Raw genomic sequence first — 23626 nt, forward strand, 5'->3', positions numbered from 1 at the left:
ACACACACACACACACACACACACACACACACACACACACACACACAATTATGCACACTCTGTTCGCCACTCATGCCTATCTATCAGACAGTAGATAATGAATCACAACATCTGTGCTTTCAGCTAGTCTTTGTTTCATGTGCCTTTATTCTAATGGAGCCTTCAGAGTGTGAGGGCAACATGCTGTTGGATAGGGCATCCTTCACTCTCTGGTTTTGTTTTGCTGTCAGCGAGGCTGATCGTCTCTGCTGGACCCAGGGTGAGCTCATCCATAGCACAGATCATGCCCTTTGATCCACCAGCTCCCTCTGGGGGGCACAAACAGCCTTATTAAAAATGGCTAAATAAAACTTTCCTAGCCTCAACTCGATAGTTCCCAAACTTTACCCCAGCTTCCTCTCTGATGCTGCCTATGGTCAAATTGAGCAGCCTAATTCTGACAGCAAGCCGCACTGTTCACCCGATACCAAAACACAGAAACAAATGAAGCCATATATGTTTTTAACAATTTATTGCTTCTAGTTGCTAAACTACCTGGCATTACACTAGCACTGCAATCAATACCACAGACAAAAGAATGTTGGGTATAAGACGATAATGCGAGCCTTAGGGGAAAGTTTAAGTGAGGAGTGTGAACAGAAACTTAGGAAGAAGCTTAAATATTAGAACTATTATATACAAAGAGGTAAAAAAATTATAGGAGTAGTAGTAGATGTAGTAAATTATTGGGCCACCTGTATTGATTCTACAAGTTTATTCATTACTGGAAGGATGGAGCGCAACACATCAATCCAAAACCTCCAACATGTGTTCAGCTACGTCTGGTCACCGTAAAGGCCCTCGCACCATTTTTCTATCCTCATAAAACCACTACTTTTGAATCATCCTGGAAGAGACCACTCCCATTAGGATAGAAAAGTTTTATCACAGGATAAAGGTGTGATCACTCAGAACAACTTTCTATTGATTTGCAGTGACCCTTTCCTGCAAGGGGATAACTGGACCCAAACCATGGCAGCAAAATGCCACCTACAGCAGAGCAGAGCTATCAGATCACCTCCCTGAATGGGTCAAGCATTCAGGCCTATACCATTCTCTCCACATATGCACTTACAGACTTATTGAGAACATGCTAAGGGATGACTCATCTTATCACTTTTTGTTCCCAGATCTCTAGAGAGAATGGTTTGCACCACTAAACACTCAAATGTGTATTCATCTTAATAATGACAGGCTTATACACTGCAGTCCTATTCTAATATTCCTCTCTCTGTTATTGTCGAAGGACTGTTCTTGCTCAAACACTGATAACGTTCTGCATCGACATACTCAATCCCCTAAGAAAGAGCTGCTCATGAGAGTTGCTCTTGTGTTTCTTTTTAACTAAAGCAAAAGCATCTTGGCCTTTGAATGTGCACAATTCTTTTAACTTATCCCTTTCACATAGATTTAAATGCGGATGTCAATTCATGCGCTGTCCCTACAGTGAGCAGTCTGTGTGACTGAAACTCCTGAAGCTCCTGAAGCTCCAGCCATTTCTGCCACAGCAATGATCAATGAACAAAGTCATTTTAATCTTTTTGTGTTGGTATCTCGATACAAAACCTGAATCAGTGGGGTTTGCTTTGCGTTTTTGTTATTTTTGTTATACACACCACAAAGCATAATTGGATGCTAATTGCTTAATTGTTCTATGTTCTGCAGCTGCATGGAAGCGTCTGCATTTGTTGTGTTTCTCCACTCATTTTATTTGTTTTTCCCCCTTTAATTTCACACCTGCTTGTATTGTATTGCTTTCAGTGTAGTAACATTGCCCAATAATTTCAAAAAGTTATTTTACTAACTATATATGCATCTCTTGAGAAATGCTATTTACCATCAAAAGATTTGACAATGAAAGAAAGCTTGTGATCACATTTAAAATAGTTAAATCATGCTATTTATCCGTATGGGTTTCTTGTAAATGGTCTAATTAGAAAAGTCATCCACCTACGCTATCTCACATTTACCTCTGGCAGAACTAAAAATAATTTCTCTATAAAAGCCAGATAGAGATCAAATAGACTTCATATAATTTGGTCATTAAAGGGTGTAAACCTGTTTTTCCTTCATCTCATGTACCTATGGCAGCGACATGACTGGTGCTATAATTAAACCCATCACAACCATTATGTCTTTGGCACCTAATCTATTCCCTCCTCCTTCGTGTGTGTCTGTCTGTAACCACAGACTTCTCGCCCTCAGCTCTGATTGACAGACCCTGTGGAGGCTGTGGTCACTCCGTGTGACTGACACGAGGGGCAGCGAGGCTACTGCATTACCTCCTTCCCCTGCCTTTGAGTGCCTTCTGATCCTGCAATCCAGCACCTCACACCACCGATCGTCACCTCTGCTCCAATATCCAGCAGCAAAGGCTCTAGGCCTGAAAATAGAACTCATTAACACGTTTAGTAAGTACAAATGAGATGACTCTCTCCTGATGGACTGTCTATCTTTTGGATCAGCTTTCAAGGAGAGTGTGTGGTAATGACAAGAGAGAGGGAAACCAATATTATAATGTGCTGCCGGCCTGCTCTGAAAATGGGCTTGATGACAGGGAGAGTCTCTTGCACCCACACGGCCTGACTTTCAGTGTGGACACCTATGTGTGTGCTCGTTTATGGTTATGCAAGTTTGCACAATAAAATCTGGCGCATAGTTACACTCACGTAACATAACTAACACGCAGGGTGCAAAACATACAAAGCACAGACAAGGTGGACTAAAGTGAACTAATGTGTGAAAGTCTCACAGTACGACTGCTTCATTAAAAGGTTTGTATTGCGCTTTTGAGGGCCACTTGCTTTTGGTGTCTTAACATGACTCAGTCTGTCCTAATAGGATTCATCACTTTTCTGATAATCAAATTTTTATGCAAACTCTCATCTTTGAACTTTATGCTGCCACAAAGCCAGATGTATTGGACTGAGAGGCACACCAGGAGTCAGACTTTACCCAACTTCCAGCCTGAGGGGAAAGCTAACTAGTATTTACACGAACGATGGTTCAGTCACCAGACATTTTTATTCACAGCCTATCCCAGAATAGAGTTGCGGCTTTCTGGTCAATTTGCTATTACAGGATGAGCCAGGAGATGAATTCATACCAAGCCTGTAAAGCAGGGGGCACAGGGAAAGAAAGGACTTCCTTGTGTTAGTTTGAGCAGCAGGGTCATGAATTCTAAAATACAACTGGAAAATCTATAAAGCCATCATTTTGGCTTTTTAATAAATGTCTAGTCTTTTGTAATATTTTCAAAATGAAAAGTAATGCATTTATGAATTTCCTGGCACGTTTTGCAGACAGCAAACAATTTCCTTTGCTGCCTAGATGCCCTTCGGACAGGGATTAGAAGGCAGGCGACTGACAGAGGCCTGACTGAGCTGTGGGCCCTCTGGGGCCCTGCTCATCCAGGCCTGCACAGCCCTCATCCTCATATCCACTCTGCATCACCAGGCAATAACAGCCTTTATTAAAAGCGCATTGCAGCAGTGTCTGTCTATACAACTTACTTTTAGATTGGCCATAATGTGGCATGTAGAAAGGGTCTGGTGGTTAGGGGCTATAATATCCTGTTTCTGGAAAGGTTTACTTTGCATTTTAACAAGCATGAATAAAGAAGGACATTCCAGAAATGGCTACCGTCTGTTTTGCTCTTGCCTGTGGGGAGCAAAAGCTCTGACCATAGCCATTGCATGCCATCAGAGCGTGGCCGGGCTCACCTCTGATTTTACGTAGCTTTAATAGCAGTAAGTTCGCCGCTGGATGTGAAGATGGTTATAGTTTGATAGCAGTAGATGGTAAAATCCTATAAAAAACATATACATATATATATATATATAAAGATCAGTAATATGCATTCTGAACACATGGTAGTAATTTGACAGACAGGATGTCAACACACTATCTCCCATCATTAAATCTCAAGGTGAGCTCCACAGTGTTTGGCAAACCCTAAAATATGAGCACCTTTGCTCTATCAGAACATTTTCCACACCATTGTGTATTTTCCAGCGTTTTCTGACTGTCTCAAGAATTATGCATGAGGTAGAAAGGGAGGCATGTGGGGAGGGAAGAGAAATGCCTCTGTTGTCAGGATGGGCCTTGCTATTAGGTGTGTGACCCTGAAAGTGCACCCCTTTTAGCGAAACAAGCAATGGATCTCATACTGGATACCACTATTATGCAGTAATTTGTATGCATCCTCTTGTCTCATTTCCATTTATTAAAGCACACAGCTCCCTGCCCAGTTTCTCAAACTGGTCATTGAAAGTAACACTAATCCAAACTGGAGGTTTATGTGCCATTTTCAAGCAGTTATGAAGTGGCAGAGAAAACAACCGCAGAGTTAAAGTGAGATAACCCCTCCCCAAACCAGTCTTCGCCCTCGAATGCCCAGGTCTCTGTGTCCAAACAGACGGGAGACAATGACTGGTGGTTGCCCAGGTGGCCCCAGCCCCAGCCCCAGCCTTCTCCTTCTCAGCCTCCTAGGCTCACAGACAGGGATTTCCTCCTGCGATGAGAGCCAAGCCGTCACAGCCCAGCGATCAAGGGCCCGCCATCTGTGACTGAAGCAGATTTACAGCAGGAGCTAATCCACACTGTCAGCTACGTTTGTTTTCCATCTCTGCCTCCACCACGCACATACATAAACTCACTGCAAACTCTCTACAAGTGAGAAACACTCCCTTTTTACCCTTATAAAACACTCGTCTGAATCTCTTCCATCCACGCACAGACCTAAAGCAAACACTAACCCCTTGCACAGAAGGACATTTACCCATCAGCTCAATTTAATTTTGCCCCTATTAAAAGGCATGATCTCATTTTGCTCTATGCTTAAAAATAATTTTAGTTGTTAAAAATGAGAAACCTAAATGTGTCACTGAGTTACATGCCCCGGTGAACATCATTCATAAGAAATAGGGTCATCATATCTCTCCAACACAAGCTCCCCAAATTCCTCTGCATCCGTTTGGGAGTTTCCTCTGTGTATTAGCTTCTCCTGGACACTTGTACAACCTGATTCTTTACACTGACCGCTGTCAACAATCACTCTAAACACCTACAAACCACTCTTGGTTTCACCTGTTTCTCTGTAGTATCATAAGATATATTTGCTGTTATGACTCTCTTCATAACTGAACACTTGATGGGAATTTTAAACATCTTCAGTTTTCAGTTTCATCCCTGTATCTTTTCTATTTTATCTTTATGTAAATATGCCAGCTGCTATTCTTAAAAAAAAGAAAGTAGTGCACTGGTTCAAGTCAGTGCTGAGCTTTGTTCTCTGCACACAGGGCAGCTGTGTGGGGTTGGGGTCCCTCTGAGACCTTCTTTGTTTCGCCATACATAAAGGGTTAAAGAAGACAAATGGAGGTGGGGCCACAGAGCAAAATGCCTAAGCAGCACATTTATAGTATGGGCAAGAATTAAAACAATGCAGGCTTTTTATTCCCGTGTTAGTCTAATTAAAAAGAAACCTAATTTCTGCTGCCCTTGCTCTCCTTGGACATTCAGCCCGGAGGAGATTTGTGGCAATAAATCCCAGCAGTCAGTGTTTGCTGCATCCTCATAAAGAACATGGATATGCAAAGTTGTAAAACACTCCAGATCACATGTGAGGGCAGCCTAAATTTACTGCACTGCTGTCATAGCAACTTAACAGGCAACTTCAACATAATTAGCCAAAAGAAATTATTATGTAAGAGTTGTGCCAGACTACCATTGCATCCCACCTTTGTGTAACGCTGACATGTCTTTGATAACAGAACTTTGTTTGAAAGGGGGGACAAATTTCATATGTTCTGGCAACAAACCCAGAAACGCAACAAGCCCAGCACCTAACCCAGCAGAGAAAGCCCTCGCAGGATCACAGAACAGCAGCAGGCAAGGGAATTACTGTCTAGGTGACCCAGAAATCCAGGGGCAACTTTGTTTTAACAAACCAGGGAATGTTCCACCACTTTAGCAAGTATGCCTCAACCACAAAAAGAGCCCTGTGCCACAGAAGAGCTAAAGAAGAGGAAATTAAATATTACACTGGGAATGGCTCAATCCTAGCTGAGAGGTGGGGCTGGCGGTCCAGCACAGCTGATGCTTTTGCGGTGTGAAACGGCAGAAGTGAGGGGTGTGGAGTCAGCAATTTTAGAGTTAACAATTATAGACAAAGAGCTCTGATCATTAAAGTAGTAATGTGATCAAGATGCTGAGTTTTTACACACTGCCTTCCACCTAAAAGATCTCGTTTGTACATGGTTAGCTGTCAAGGAATAGAACGAGTAACATCCCACAAGCTAAACAACAATACTACACAACGTTAGAGCCTAAATAATAACAAGAAATGGCATTAACGTCCATCCCGATAATCAAGCTTCATCGTCACCAAAACACACTCTACAACTTTTTAAAAAACTTGTTCTTATTTTTAAATTCTTGAATCTGTTAAATACCAGTGGTCTTTTTGAGTAAGTGAGAGTTGCTGTAATTTGATGAAGCTCTGCAAGGCAGCAACCACTGCTGACGTGTGTGTACATGTAATGATACCGTGCACACGCAGCCCCGCTGCAGGGACACTTTGCCTAACCTAAGATCCTTCATCCTGGCACAAACACGGGCATCGGAAACATGAAAGCTTAAAAGAGGCGAAGAAAAGAAAAAAACCGAATCATAAACACTGCATCTACTGAAAAACAGAAAACACATTTATTTGCAAAGAGCAAAACAACTCCTCCTGTCTGGAAAAAAGAAGAAGAAAAAAGATCCCAACCCCCCACCCCTTTTAACCTAAATGGCCCTTCCTCTTGCCTTGCATGTTCGCTTGTCCACTGTACTGTAGTCATTAACATATTTGGAGTGCAGCGAGCAGAAAGCTTAATTGTCCCTAATTGCTCGGCTAAATATGTTCTCTAATGATTTGCTTCAGATCTGTGACTGCCTTTTGCGCAATTTCCCGGCTGCTGGCTTCATTATCCCTGCCTCCTTGGAACAAAGCGTCTTCACAGGCTGGCCTTTTTTTTTTCCTCCTACATAACACAGACAGCGAGTATGTGTGCGAGGGAAGTAATGGTTCCCTCTTGGAAGGACACACAATAGAGCCCCTTTGTCAGGGCACAGGAGTTAAAGTGATTAGAAAACCAAATCTCTACTAAGAAAGAGTGTTAATTGACCACAGCTCACTCTTCCTAATCAGTCCATAATAAATGGGCAATTGAGGCACTTTGTTTCAACCATGCAACTGTTGTTGTGGCGGAGTCTGTGTTTTTTTTGGGGGGGTGTTTTTCTTCTTGTTGCATCTGCTCCTGTTGTTCAGCTCCTCCTGCCTTCGCCCTAATGTTTTGCCTCAATGTGTCTTTAATGGCTTCTGTTCTCGCTGCACAACGTTGGCTTAGTAGGAACATTTTACGTAAAGCATAGTAGATCACAACTACAACGGAAGACTAAAGTTGTACTGGCATCTATTGTTGAGTATTGTGTCACACAGTTCTGTATGCGTAAAAAAGTCTAAATGTACAAACAAGTGTAGTGCCCATGCATATAAGTTATGGCTGAGCGTCTTCATCATTTCAGAGTAAACTAAGAACAAATGAAACAAAAAGGCAAAAAAAAAAAAAGTCATTTAATTTGGAAACATATCTATTAATGGTCACATTTAGTCTATGAGGAATTTTGCGTGAAAGTGGGAAGCCTTTGAACAATTGTGGATGCAAATTGTTAATGACTTAGGCAAATAAAGCTTCTCAATTGAGCATGTGAATGCGTAATTGTGTGCAAGACACACATGTGTAGGCAAAGACATCAAGAAAGTAAGAAAAAAAAGTACCATAAAGAGACACTAAAAGCAAGCCCCAGGGGCATGTTCTGACCTGTATCTGAAGAAGGGCATTTGCGGATGGTAAAGATGGAGCTGAGGTCCTCCTCCTCCTCTGGCAGGCCCTTCTGCAAGCGCTGAAGCTTCCTGAGGCTCTCACTGCGTTGGTGCTTCATAGAGCGCACATGCTGGATCAGGTTGAGCTTGGCCTTGGTCGAGTAGTTGCACAGCACACAATGGTAGTAGCAGGCATCACCCTCCACCGCGTTTTCGTGCTGCTGCAGGTGCTGTGGGAGGCGAACGAGCGAGAGAGAGGGGAAAGATAGAGATGGAAAGGAACACAGGGAAAGAGAGAGATCGAGAGGAAAAGAGAGAGAGAAAGAAGTTATTGTAGATGGCAGATAGCTGGCTAGGCACCACCGACTCACTTTCACTCACACAGTTGGCAAATGAACAAATCAATTCCCAATCACAGCCCTGTTGTTTAACATCCAGACCTCTTCCACTTCAGGACAACTGTTTGGACTGCACACTTGTCTGCGTGAGTGTCTGTATCAGTGGGCTAAAAGGACAGGAGAGGCCTGGGAGGCACGCAAATCTCAGGGGCCCAAGGGCGGGCAGGAATCGCATCAGCCACCCTTCAGAAGCCGCGGGTCTACAGCCTCACAGACGGAAGGAAGCATTGATCCCCTTCACTCAACAGAAGCTTCCCGTCTCTGAAAAGGAAACTCCAAACATCTGCCTGTTTCACGCATGGGATACTAAATATTGATCATGGTGAGTTAAATCCTCACTCTCTCATAGAAAAAGAGAGGCAAAGCCAGCCGGTGGTGAGGCAGGAGGGGGACTGAGGGAAAATGGAACATTCCACAACAGGATGACAACCTTCAGAGGACAGGAAATCAGCATCAGTATTGACCTGTCAACCCCAGCACTTCCTCCAAGGCTCCACAGCACGCCTGGTCCAGCTTTCACCCACTCTCCACAGAGTCACAACATGCACAACACCCTATAGTGACACCATGCCACAACAATCTCTTGTCACACCACCAGGCTCCAGTCTAATTACCTCCTGCATGGCTCAATCAATGATGCAATGCCAACACAATATGTCTGAACCTGGTGCGAGCAACAGAGTTATTGACCATTATCCTAAAGCATCACACTGATTGTTGCTGGATGTTTACAATAAAAGCCCCAGACCGGGCATGGCTACTTGTGTCATGCCTGTCACGTGCTGTTTCTTATATCAAACTCTGCAGTCTTGCTGTGGATTTCTGTGGCTGCAATCGATGTCAATCACCAAAAGTTTTCCTCTTTTTCCTCTGATCTTATTGGCGCCTGTGTCTCCTGTGAGGCATGCTGAGAGAGTACAACTAAATAATTGTAAAATGCAGAGTGTCTTATGCAGAGAGATTGTGGATGAATATATACCTTTTAGTACATACAGTACAAGTGAAGCAGCTGTTCAACGAAGGCCAAAATAAGGATGAAACACTACTGGATACACTGAAAGGTATTTCTGCTAATTTTTAAAGCTATAATATGCTTCAATTGTCATTTACTTTGTAAACACAACACTCCCTTGAATCTAACACTATATATATATATAATTTTTTTAAAGAAAATCCTGTACATTGTTTCTTTAACCAGGCAAAATGCACTGAAGAAAATTAACCTTGACGTTCACCTATACCATTTTTATACATTCAAACAGTATTATCTTCTATGTGTCAGTTTCCCTTTATAAACCATTCATCAAGAAGACACTGAACTATCCTCTCCTGCACTAGACGGCCTGTTTGGCTGGCTGGAAGACATAAAAGCAATGGAAACATTACACATTTAACCACATTACTTCTAAATCAGGTGTTGACAGGCTGGCAAAAAAAAAGTCATAACAATATTATGCCTCCCTAAAAAGCTCTTGTCCCTTTCTCCTAATGTTTAATTTTCTGGCAATATTCTAATATTGCTATGGGGTTTTCTGAGCTATTGTGTTTCATTCTCTTTGGCTTCATATTTCTCACTTCTACACCTAAAATGTGCATTAAGACACTGCTTCCAGGAAAAGGAATAGGAGGTTTTTTTTCCTCTTTGTGAGCCCCAAGGCTCAGTGTAATAGAGTTATTAGGTGATTGTAAAAAGCTCTGTGTGCTCTCCTTTCTCGCCTCGTTTTAAGCCATCCATGATGTCATGAATAGGTGTTGCTGGATATTGGGGGGGGGCTCCTCCTTTTCCTCCTTTTCCTCTGTGCACAAATATTGCATCAGGACTAACGCAGAGAGAAATCTGAGAGACAGATTTGGTTATAGATGACATCAAATCAATCAAATTTCTTTTAGTCATAGCAGATGTCTTGAAGTTTAAAAAAGGAGCTCTTGCTGCAAATGACTCAAGACTCCAAAAATCTGCAAGAAAACCAGTTTTTAAAAAAGTGACAGCACCTGACCAAGACTTCAAAGCTAGTCTCATGAGGCAGAAAAAAAAAAGTCCTGGGAGTTTTACAGCTTCCCATAAAAAGCACAGGGTTTATATAGGAGTGAACCTGAGACTGCCTGCCCCAGAATCAGCCATAATTCACTATAAACCTCGACTGGCCAGGAAGATGTCCTCAACAGGGCCAGATCTGGCTAGCCCCATTGTTTGTAGCTCTGTCTACAATGTCAAATGGTTACACCTGTAAACCAACACTTTCCCCATCTCTTATATTGGCCATGACCCAAAGCAGTCTGGAGCCCTTTACAGAGCTCGTGAACGAGAGAGGAGAGTGAGGTGGTCGACGCTCATTCAGTATTAGGGAGAGGACGATGGTGTAAAAAAAATACTTTTGACCAATGAACAACAATGCGCATTTGATCATATCACACTTTCTCTAATATTGATTGCGTGATAGACTATGATCTATCTAACTGTACAAACTGCTTGGACAAAGTGCGCTTGCGGGCCAGCTTCTTTTCCGATTGTGTGCACACATGCATATACACTTTGAATGTGAAACATAATAATGTATGAGACAGGGCCTATGTCTGTTTCCTATGAACCTGCAATGAAGCCCCCAGTTGATAAATCACCTCCAACTGGAGTGCAGGAATTTGGCAGCTTAATGAAAAAGTCATGTTGGGTTGGGAGGAGTTGGTGTGCCTGGCTCTTAGGTTTCTAACTGCCCTATCAAGGCCCCAACTACAGGGGAGCTGTGGAGCATAATGGGGGGAATCTGGCTGGGTCAGTGGCATGGATTCAATACCACTGAACTGTCTAGGAATTTACAGCAGTTATATAGGAGATTCAGCTGGGCGAGTGTTTGTGGCTGCCTATATAATAACATATTAAAAATATTGCAGCAGTGATTGGGAGATTTTTAAACACGATTAAAGGCAATGAAAGTGCTGCAAAACTGCGACTAATAAAACAGCTAAATAAGCGAGCTTTCTGAAGCTTCACATTGTACAGTAGCAGCTGTTACAGTAAAAAATGAAATGCAGTCATAGTTTTTTTAAGCCTCTCTCTTCGATGGAGCACCTTACCTCTTGCTGTGGAGGCTGAAGCAGTGCTCGGTGCTTTTTCAGGTAAAGAGGGACAGGGGCGGTGTGAGCACCACCCCATCCTCTCTCTCACAACTCTACAGTGCACCTTGCCCTCTGAGTGGGCAACGCATGCCTGTATCAGTTTCACCACCCACCCAGAGCACTGCATACATCTGCATTTCCATCCACTTAAATGCAAAGTAAAAGTGGACCTTTAACACAAAACAGTGTGGTTGCAGAGAGAGTCCAGCTAGCACAAGATGGAGGTGGGCATTACTGGAAGGGTGGAAGGGAGACAGAAAGCCGGTAATTCCAAAGAATGGCTCCCAAAGGAGCCGTATAATACAACGTGTACACGTAACAACACATACAAAAGTATAGACAAAAAGAGAATCAAAAATGTACGCATACAAACACGCACAAATACGCACACACAAACACACACACACATACACAGCCGTATACCATTATGATCATACCCTAATTTCCAACATTAAATTTGGCAGTGCTGTTAATACAAAATTAATGCATTAAAACAGATGACTATCTGTGAGCTAAATAGCTATCAATTCTAAGAGAGCTGCCAAATTCCCTCTGTGAGAGAGCTGGTGAGTATCTGCTTGGATATTGCTTTGTAATTGTCTCCCTGATTCTCTGTACTAAAAGCTCTTGTCTGTGTGTGTGTGTTTGTGTGTATGCATGATTGTGTGCGTACGTGCTTCATGGTTTAAACTGCAATTCACACCTGAAGCAATGCAGTGCACAGCACTCCAGCAGATCTATGATAAGATTACGTCCTTTAAATCGCAGAAGTTATTATTGGGGTACTTTTGATTTTTTTGGGGGGCTTTTTTTGTTATTCAAATATAGCAAAAACAATGCAAAAATTCCAATCAGTGAAGTATTACACTCTGAATGGAGACAATGAAATGTGCCGGTTGGGTTGAAAAAGCAACTAAAGACAAAGGGATGATAAAATCACCTTGTGCTATCGCTTCTTCATCGAGGCAACTTGATACCTGTGCCTAATCTTCAACTAGTATCACGTGTTTTGACAACCAAAGAATCTGCTCTTAGTGAGAAAAAGTGTTGCACAGCAGCACAAACACTTTGCAGGACTCAAAACTGGTCTGGGGCTGGAGGTAGGATTTTCGTGTCCAAACAGACCAAAGCTTTGTGGTTACCATAAAAAAAATTTTTTTTTTAAAGTATAGCATCTGGCATGCCCAATGCAAACAAGAAAAAGAAGCCTAAGAAGAAAAATAAACATAAAGTTTCAATATGGATGTCAAGTGGATAAGCCAATTAGGTCAATACTCACGTCGCTCTTCAGGAGGACAACCTTCAGAGGAATGGAGACTGTTACCTGCATTTTTATGAATGCAGGCTGACAATATTAAATCATTGAACATTTGGGCTTCATAATATCAAAGTCTGGGAATGACAAAATCCCGCTTCATGTCAGAATGTGTAAATACAAAGCAGTTTTTTGTAGCTGTACGATACTTAAGGCTGAGTGTTTTCAAGATATTTCCAGGCCATCTCAATGTGTAAATATATGAAGTGATTAGTTAAAAAAGCAGTTGGCCAAAACTGACATCTGAATCTTAAAGTTTAATTTAAATTTAAAACAGATTATGTAAATTGGGATTAAGTTGAATTTTTTCAAAATAGATGACCCTTTTCCTCCCAAGCCAAAGTATACTTGTACATGTGCAGATTTGTTGGGAACTTCGTGAATCTGCATTCTGGGATTCCCCTAGAATAGAAGCAGGTTATTCAGCAAAGAAAAGGAGAGCGACTGTGACTGGAGTCAGTGAGTGCTCGTAGTTTGGCCTGTGATTTCCCCGATTGCCAGCAGCACGAACAACAGCTCCAACCACAGGCCCCACTGGGTGCCAAGTGTGGTGGCTGCTTTGAATTAGCCACTGCAAGTTGCAACATGCCTAAGAGTTAGGTTGTGGCTTAAGGGGACTGTGTATTCCAGGCCAAACTGCATACCTACTGCTTCCTGAACCTCATCTCCACCCTCGTCCTTTCTTTTCCTTTACTCTTTAATACCTGCCAACCCTCGTCTGCATCCTGTCCCTCTGTCTCAAAGCCCATAATGTGCTAAGTTGCTTCCTCTACTGTCTTGCTGTAGAAATGATCCATCACTACCGGTGAATAAAACCAGGCTGCATATTTGTCTCTGGGAGGGAAGGGAGAAACAAAACGGACCTCTGTGTCGTAAGTGGGGGCAGCAAAGTAAAGATGGATCACTGTAGGTGTCCTTGGAGAGGATGACTTAACATGGGCCTATAAAACAAAGTAGCTTGGGAGGGGTCATGGAGACACTTAAAGACAATGCAGCTACTGGTGTTCCACACCCACCACTCTTACTTACTTTAACATTAAATAAAGCAATAATTATTGAATTCCATTTGAATGAGTAAGATGCTAGAAAGTAAACAATGGGAACATAATTGCAGAGGGAAGGCAATCAATGCAGGCAGTCATTTGGGCCATGTTGATTATGTAGGCTGCTGTATGTGCTCTGTGTGTAAGAGTGTGTGCACTTTTGTGCAGCCATTGCAAATCTAAGGTGAGCCAAGGGGAGTATGTGCTGTGACAAGGAGCTGAGTAATACACTCTCCCACATGCACACACAAAACAAGAGTCGGGTAATCCCTCCTTCAATAATGACCCAGGGCTCTAAACAATAGCTCTCAATCAGCTGATCAATGTGTCCACATAATTCATGTGCGACTCACTGTCTTTGAAAAAGGAGGAGGAGGAGGATAAGTAAGCAGGCAGGCAGTAGAGAGATCAATGCCCTGTGCGGTGATAACGAGCCTGGGCCTATGCCCACAGGAGCCCCACTCTGGCGTCCAGGGTCTCTCTCATTAAGAACATTTGGATAAGCATGGCTATACATACATAATATGCACTTCTAATCATAGGCAGATAAACACATTTCTCCCCCTCTTAATGAGCTGGGTCCTGCTTTTGTGACACACAGCAATGACTCCAAAACAGGCAGGAAATGATGTCAATCCCCAAATAAGAAAAAAAAGAGTAAAGCAAATTAACAGCAAGCTGTTGGCCTCCTCTTTCAGTAGCTAATTAACAGCTTAACCTCCTGGTGCTTTTATGAAAGCCATGCTGGGAGGAGCTTGCCAAAATTGCAGTACAATAAGTCTGCCTGCAGGAGGCGAGAGCAGGGTGGAGCTACGGGGGTACCCAAACAACTATTACAGCCACTTGATGACATGTGTACTGGCAAGGTACCATCTGGAAGCTGAATGGGGCAAATCAGGACCTGCCCTGGCCCTTCTCTCCATTATCCAGAGTACTGTGTCAACATAACAACCCTCCATTTTGGACAGCGGTGAGAATAATTACTTGTACAGGGCTGCGGAAGAACATGTTTTTGATTTTCATTTAAGCAAAACAGGAGGCACACAGCAGGCTGCAATATTCAGATTGTGTGTTTCACTGCATAAAGTGTTACTCTCTTACAATAAAGACTCAGGACATTCGGGTGGAAGAGAAATAGTTTTGTGTTGATCTCAGTCTTTTGACTGTGACAGGTGCCGGTGAGACAAAAGATGAGACAAAACCTGAACATGTTCATCTCTAAAGCAACCCGAAAAGGCTGCAATGTGATTTTCATACGAGAGACAGAAAACAGGCAGGTATTTTGAATAAAAAGAAACACACCTGCTTTCGGCACCCAAAGCAACAACTTAACTTCTTAATGCCCCACCCCATTCTTTGAGTTTTCTTTGCAAGCAGTAATAACAGCGTCTTGAGGCCACTAATATTAAACTATAAACCACTCCCTATCTTCTGGCTAAGAAAATGGGCCAACATGAAAGACTATCTGAATCATATCTAGCTTTACACAAGTGTTGGACCCCCGTGCGTATACAGCTTTTTCAAGTGCTTCCTGTGAATGTTTGCAATGCAAACCACAGGAGTACCTGATGAAGCTTGGCTACAGACAAGCAAAGCCATCAATCAAACAGAATCCCCTTGTACTCCTATAGAACGAGTTCCGTGTGATTTAGAGGGATATCTCAGGAATTTATGAAAGGTGCTGCTCAGGTTGTCTGAGGAGAGCTTTACAGGCCTATTAATGGAAGCGAGTGTGAATACTAGATGAGAACAAGATGACTGACTACAGTAGATCTGGACTATGCTGTACTGTAGGTCACTGGTGTGTGAGTACGTAGAAGCAGAGGCAGGGCTGCACCCGTCCAGCTGACAAAAGTCTCCAACACCTCCCTGCTACTCATTTGTCACTTGACAGCCAGACAATGGCAGTGTGGCCTTGAGGAGCAGCTCTGAACACGAGAGGCAGAAAGCTTGTTAGATGGAGATGAAGGATGAAAGAGTTTGGAGAATGAACCCTACATGAGTACATGAGGAAACGGCAAGAAGCAGGATGGGATTGTACCAAATACAATTAGTCTTCGAGAACAAACATCACACTCTGCAGCGTATGCAGATCTGGCGAGGGAGTATCCAGCAGAAATAAAGACCTCCGGTGGTGAAATTAAACACGGCCATCATCTCGTGTCAGTGTTAGTGATGTATCCTTTTTCCCACTTGTCGGCCATTGCGACTCAGAAAAAGAGCCTTAAACATCCTCACAGCATTACAGGTGACCGAGGGCCATGCTTGCTAAATTGCAGGTGTGCCGACATTCTTCTTGCCGAGTCTATTGTCATTAGCTGATCTCCTTTAGCACCTCTGCACTGACGTAATGGGAGAGACGAGACACAGAATCAAGCCTCCTCAGGCTTGTATTATCTAGCTTTCACCCCTGGCGTTCTCAGTTTGGTAGTGTAAATATTTCATTAACACATAATTGGTTACAGCTTCAGGCTACGCAATAAGGCTGTGATAGCTGTAACACTGTATATATCTGGCTTCTCTGTATCCTTTTTAATGTAAAATTCATAGAAAATGTGTTTTGGGGAGAGGGTGTTTGAGATCTCGTAAAGGGAAATGTTTGGTTGTTCATGCACTGCCCTCACACAAGCTCAGCAGAGACACCAGCTAATTAAGAACAGTGATGATGTGCTCAGCCCGTGTCAATATTTAACCCAGTCTTATGCAGCTATCTTTATTAGTAGCACTGCACTAACAAAAGGAGCAATGTGGCTTTTGAGAGGTCCTCGTCTTAAAATGAAAATTAATGAGTGGGGTTGAGTGGAGGTGAATATACAGAATAGCTCTATATGTGGGCCTATTTGCATGGAACATGAAGTACCTTGTTGCGGTGAAACTGCTGTTGAGTGTTCTTCAAGCAATTCATACACCAAACACCCACCAGTTTCACCTGCCAACTAAAAGCTGAAACTTTAATGAGAGAAAGCCTGACATTTCACTTTTTTTGCGTGTAGATACTCGAAAGCTTAACACTAAACGGCAATACCATCACTTCCATAATATGGGATATTTATTTTCTCAGTTGCACTTATAAAACACGTTTAACAGAGTCGCCACATACATCCTTTTAGCTTTCCTCTTCATTGTTCAGTAATCAGTGCTTAGACTGTTACCTTTTTCAAGTAGAAAAATATTAAACAAAGTGACGCTTAATACGGTGGCCCCACTCCCCAACCTCAAGGACACAGCCAGCGCCATCTGTACTTCCTGTGGCCTTGCTAAGACGGACTTCTTAACAGGGTCACTGTTATTGCCGCTCATTAGCCAAAGGGGAGAGGGGGAGAAAAATAACTCCATTTTCCATGAAAAAGAAACAAAAGTGCTCATCGATCAAGGGGATCAATTGAGGATCAATAACCTAAACTTTCATCATTTTCAGCACAGCATAGTTACAGCAGAGATATAGTTGTCATCACTGAAAATCAAACAAAGACCAGACTAATTGGGAGAGCCCTATTGCTTTGGTCATGCTGGCAAGAAAGCTTTATAAGCCCCAGAAAGACTTGATGATGAACGGTCTTTGGAGCTTCCCAAAATAACTTCGTGTGCCATTAACAAGTGTCATCATGGAGGTCACTGAGCTGGCTGCCCATTCACAGACATCTAATACTGGGCATTGCCAGATACCACACAAGATCTCCTTTCTCATGTGTGCATATAGGGTATAAAACGAAAATCGTTCATACGTTTTTGAGATGACTTGATTTTGATATATTGTTCTGGAAGCGCATTCTGGAAGCGATCGTGGCTCAAGAGTTGGGAGTTTGCCTTGTAATCGGAAGGTTGCCGGTTCGAGCCCCGGCTCGGACAGTCTCGGTCGTTGTGTCCTTGGGCAAGACACTTCACCCGTTGCCTACTGGTGGTGGTCAGAGGGTCCGGTGGCGCCAGTGTCCGGCAGCCTCGCCTCTGCCAGGGTGGCTGTGGCTACAATGTAGCTTACCATCACCAGTGTGTGAATGTGTGTGTGAATGGGTGGATGACTGGATGTGTAAAGCGCTTTGGGGTCCTTAGGGACTAGGAAAGCACTATACAAATACAGGCCATTTACCATTTCTTATTATACCAGCACAATTTGCTGCTGACCTCCTGTGCCATAAAAAGTTGTTTCCCACTGCAGTAGCTGAGCACTGTAAAGACACTTGCAGAGTGGGTAAAGCAAAGAGGCATGGCTGATATAACTTATATTTCACAGCCTGGCATCGCCGCCAAGCCGTCCTTACTTTCCACACCATATACACTGCTCAATCGTGCAAAAAATCTCAAACTATACTTCAAAGCCTACCACTTTTCCCCTTCCTGTTTATTGATTAGATAGAGCTCTTGTTCAGTAATTGTGCAGTAAATCAAGCATGGTGCGCACTAATCTCAACCCCGGGAGGAAAGTGTTAAAGGTAAAACCTGCTGAAAAGTGCATAATTATGGTGCTGTGTGCAGCCAGGAGAGAGGATATTCTCCTCCCTCTCACATTTCTCACTCACTCTCTGCCTGCGCAACCAGAGGCAGCAGGGAGAGGGGTTGGCAGAAGAGCAACGGGAAGTGTGTACAGTTTCTAACCACCTCTCGCTCTCCCTCCTTTACTCTTTCAGTCCCTCTCCCTCTCAGTGCATTCCCAACCAAAGCGCCGGGGGCGCCATGCTTGTAAGGAAAACCACAGCCTTTTGAGTGCCTCTTGTATTTACAAACGGAGGCATGTTGGAATCAAAGGCATTACCACATGACATAACACATTAAACAGTTGGCAGATTGAGAATTTATATGCTGAATAGATATTGAGTTGGGTAAACAGGAATAGTGTCCTTATTGGATCAGTTTAGCTAACAATACTTGGTATGAGAGTGAAACTTACCTAGACCAGAGCACACTTTCAACTGCAGAAGCTCCCTCCTTTCTCTTGCTTTTCCTTCTCTCTTACCACACAGCTCAGGCTAGAGCCCAGGTGGAGACAGCTATCACTTTCCCATCAACTTCCTGTTCCTCTTGTCTCTCCGCCCCTCTTTCTCTCTGCTCTCTCGCTCACTGCACAACTTTTTTTCTGTGCCGTTTTTGAAGTAATACAAAGCCACGTCTCGTACCCATTTTCAAAAATAATCAACGCTGCAGTTCACATTTTTTTCCCTCCTCTTACTTCTCTCATCCTCTTCCCAACAGTTTCCCCATGTTGCTGTTCTGCCTAATCTCACCCCAGTTTTTATTTCACCCTCATCAGCAGGGATCTAAAAATAAATGATAAATGGAATATGATATTTTAAAGCCTTATCTCTTATCTGTTCCTACAGGGGAATAATAAGGTAGTTAATCCTGCAGATCCTACTCAAATTGATTAATCAGCACATGCGGACAATCAAATAAATGATTAATATTCCCCAGTCCTGTGGTCGGACAGTTACCCCTGAAACCATCAGTAATAATTCAGTAACCCTTCCCAGACCACAGGCTGTAGCTAGTCAGCCTCACTCAGCATCAGCCTTCTGATCTGATGTTCAGCAGGACTTTGAACTCCCCACACAGAAACTCAGACACACCAGGGGTAAAGCATTCTGCACCATACTCTCTCTATAGGCCTCCTCCAGTGCTTACCTGATCAGAAGCGTGTATATACAGAATTTAGGTAGATGAACAGGAAAAAGTGTTCTTTATCTAGCTGCTGTTAAAGATAGCAGCACTGGGTGGGAAAAGATCACCATCATATAGTTTCCAGGTGACTTCACAGAAGTGCTATAGAACAGAGAAAAAAAGCTTCCACAAAACAGCGTTACATAATACACACACCAAGAATAAAAATGTTCAAGGAGTCTTTAAAAAAGAGAACATCCATACTTGAAACTGTTTTATGCAAGTACTGGGTAAAGTGCTGCTGTGTTGACTTCAGGCACTCACATGCGGACATACTGTCAGAGAGACGGGCTATATGACAACAACTATCCCCAAGATTCGCCACATTGAGCACATCTTTCCCTGTTGGTGAACAAATGGGGGGGGGGGGCTTTCTATTCTATCCTATTACCCATAGTATTCTCCCTCCCACAGAGGTCACAGAGCAGCCATCTACATGGTGCTCCTCTGCATCTGCCAGCTAGAAGAGTTATTAATCAGGGAGAAAGCTTGTGGCAGAAGAGAGCACCTCTTGCCCTTCACATTTGCACTAGGCCAAGAATGAATGGTGGGGGTGGGTACTATGGTTGGGCGGGAGATATACAATTGCACGATGGAAGTAGGGGGGTATAGGGGGAGTTATCCGTCTCTGCTAGCTTTTGAATACAAGAAGTTATGCAAAGTCTGTAGTCTAACCCAGCAAACAGATACACACTGTATATACCAAATGTATACATATGGGCCCCAGCCCACCCCAATCCGTCCTCTCTGCCTAAAGGAGACTTGGCTTTTGTGTTGCTTCTAACCAGCTGGTTGCCTGAATCAGCACATGTAGCCAATGAAAGCTATTTATGATTACCAAGACTCAGAATTGCTATGATTTTTTTTATGGCTTCCCAGCATTACTGCAGCCATTTAAACTCCCTCTAAGAGGTCACTAACTTCAAGAGAGATACAGTTTGGGATCAGGTTGAAATTTAGCTACAACACACACTGAAGTCCATTCACTGGTGTTTTGCAGGGCGACGCTATAAGAACTAGAGTCTGAACTAGAAGAAGCTTGAGCCCTAGAGTGTGACTGGCCATTCAGTACTCTTGCCAATATACTTTGTGATATATGGCTTTGTCTCTAATAGGTATGAGCATGGTGTGTGGAACAGTGTCATGAAAAAAAGCCTCTGGTTTTATATATAAGCGTTACAGTTCACTTTGATCTCTTCTCTTGCTCCACTGTTTATAAATCAGCCACACAAATATTTATGAGCGGAACGAGGAAAATGGCTGGTCTGGTTTGTATCTCTGCCCTCCTTCCCTCCCCGCTGCGTTCTCTCCCTCCCCCTGTGGCTGATGTGTAGATGAGGCCACCGCAGACGCAGAGCGAGCATATAGGCCCCAGGCCACATCCATCATATCTGTTCTGTCTCTGGCTATTGTGTGGCCCCAGAGAAGGTTGAACCAACCAGACTGGGTTAAAGAAAAGATGGCAAATTGACTATGAATAAAAGACGAATGCAGCATGTAGCACATATCTCACTTATCACAGGCTTGTAACTGCTATGTTTGAATGAATCGTATGAGTCAAACCATGAACAAAACAATGAATGTTAGCGTGTGGATTTTGTGCTGTGTGGATAAAGTTGTGCCCCCAACTTGCGCATCGCTAGTTCATCAGTAACAAAACTCAATAAATTAATACAACCATGTTCAATGTGTGCTGCCTTTGGCTTCCTTTTAGCTAACCTGTCTGTTTGTGTGTTTTACACTCACACAACATGCCCTAAGCTTCTGGATCTTTATGCTTTAATTGCTCCCCCCAGCCCTGACCCCTGATCCAGATTACTCTGATATACAGTATCTCCATTAAATTGGGAAGTAGGTAAATATTTTCTAATGACCCTTAGTTCTAGCGACACCATTAAAAATGGAAGGAGGGGGGAAAAGAAAAATCAATCTTCTTTCCTTTTTGCCCTTCACTGACTCTATTAGTTCCCTTTTTTATCGGTTGTCTCCAAAAAATGTGGAGGTAGATCTAGCAGAATGGAGTGTCCACTCTCACTTTGACAGGGCAATGGACTTTACTGAGATGCATTTCAGTAATGAGGAGATTACCGACCTACGGTCAGAAAGAAAAATCTTTTGAGCAGCATCTCCTCTGTCCTTCTCGTAACACATTGGATTTACCGATCTGATACAAAAAAAGGAAATAGTCAGACTGCCTTTATCTAAACTGAACAGAATGTTGATCCTGCAATCTAGACTCGAGATCATTAGAAAGATAATCCGGTCTAAAGCAGAGAAGAGACAAACTGGACCAAATGTTCCCATCATGTAGTGCACGAAAAGTTCAAGGTTTGAGCAAAAGTATGCCCGTGCGTGTGTCCCCTTTACAGTAAAAAGCTGATGAACCATATGCGTGTGTGTCTGTGGGTAGGGGCAGGCAGGGGTGGGGGTGAGGGGGTTGGGGGGTGGGGGGGCAGTGGTGGACTGGCTTGTCGATCGATGCAGTGATTGGCAGTTAATGGCTTTTCCTGTTCTGCCTTGGTAACCCTGGCCTGATGGCTGTTGCTTCTGATCAGAGATGGCAGATGGTGTTTGATTTTCGTATATAAACCTCTGACTTTGTGGAGATGGCTTCATCATGTTTAATGATTTAAAAGTTAAGTTGAATACTGGGAATACTCCAATGCTGGCTCTCTCATTTAAAAAGCCCTAACCTCCCTTCCAGATGTAAAGACTGATCTCTCTTAACAACATGCACCACAAATGGTTAGTATTCTGCTATAAGCCACTCATTCCTTCAATGATAAATTATTTGAACTGAATTCACAACACACATGCTTTTTCCATTTCATATCATGCAGACATTTTAGTCCCTGGTCTCATTTTACAAAATAGATCCTCACAGGCTCCTCACTCACACACATATAATCTAATGCGATGACTCAAAGAAATTCAAAAATCCCCTAAGATCAAAGATAATCCTAAATATCATAAAATCTATTCCCAAATTATTCTGTCCTTTCACCCAACTAGACGGTAATGATGGCACAGACTAGAAATCGAGCCCATGAATAAGGAGAAAAGGTTGCAAATGGAGGAAAATTGAATGATAAGCTCTATTTGATGTGTAAGAGAAGACCGTAAGAAAGTACAAACGGCAGGTTTGGAAATCTCTCTCTTTTCTTTTTTAGCATAATTTCATGTTCTGATGGGTTTGTCATTATTTAGCTCCTCACTCAACAAGGTTGAACTGCTTAAAGTGTAATTCTATGGTTTAAGTCCATTTAACACAACTCCAGATGCTTTGACATTTTATCTCCCATTAAAAAAAAAGAGAGAAAGAGGTGTGGCCAAAAAAAGCGGTTCTCAAAAATGATCCAAAAGTGAGTCAATTCCCAAAAATTCCCATGTTAAAACTGACCAGAAAGAGCCACGTACACAGTCTCAATAGCTAATTTTTAACTTCATTTCAATTGTATTGAGGCATTCGGTTTTTAAACCCTTTCATTTGATTAGGGCTGAAAGTTTGGTGTGTGGCCACTTATGATCATAGTTGCTATTCATCTTCTCAGTCTCAGTGTTGGAAATTCCACTATGCTAGTGCTGTCGGTGACATCTGGAGCATTTTTAATTCGATTATCTGATCAATAATATGGCTTGCTGTGTGCTTTATTATTATTATTCACAAACAGTGAAACTCTAGTTAATGATTAGTAACCACAGGTTGCTGGGGAAAAATGTGTCATGTGTCAAGCGGTTGCTGGAGATTGCTCGTAGTCGCTACGTAAAACTGGGTTGCAAAGGGCATATATGGTGCTGCACGAAAAATATACTTGCAAATGATTTGGTTGGTAAGAAATTACTGCACTTGCTCGTACATGGATGCATGGATGATGCCAACCTACCTGCAAACACTTGCCAAGCAAGTCTGCATGGTCCATGCAAACTACTGATGACAGCAGCAATCTGCTAGCAATTAAAGCAGTCACAAGAGAGTTTTTTTGGTGCAGCACTGTGTGTTGCACCACACAGATTTCACCTAGCTCACCATGCACATTTTCCCCTAGCATCTAGTAGTTGTCATATGTGCACAAACCAGTCTGCAGCTCTGTGCGACTGAGGTCATATAGCATTAATTTGTAGGTTTAGCATTGTCTAATAATGTAGCACTTCACCCTCTTGTACCAATATGTTCACTTCTGGCTCCAACCCCCCCCCC

At 42.8% G+C, this 23626-nt stretch overlaps 1 protein-coding gene across 3 annotated transcripts in view; it reads right to left on the reverse strand.

Annotated features, from left to right (window-relative positions):
* The window catches only part of zfhx3b (zinc finger homeobox 3b), a 143067-nt gene that overhangs the window by 46246 nt on the left and 73195 nt on the right, over positions 1-23626 (reverse strand). For all 3 annotated transcript variants that reach the window (XM_005741600.1, XM_005741601.1, XM_005741599.1), the window contains exon 5: positions 7905-8136. In XM_005741600.1, coding sequence (XP_005741657.1) covers positions 7905-8136 — 232 coding nt within the window. The remainder of the gene's footprint in view (positions 1-7904; positions 8137-23626) is intronic.

Source organism: Pundamilia nyererei, unplaced genomic scaffold (assembly GCF_000239375.1).
Source record: "Pundamilia nyererei isolate P.nyererei 1_Seehausen unplaced genomic scaffold, PunNye1.0 scaffold00112, whole genome shotgun sequence".
NCBI classification, from domain to species: domain Eukaryota; kingdom Metazoa; phylum Chordata; class Actinopteri; order Cichliformes; family Cichlidae; genus Pundamilia; species Pundamilia nyererei.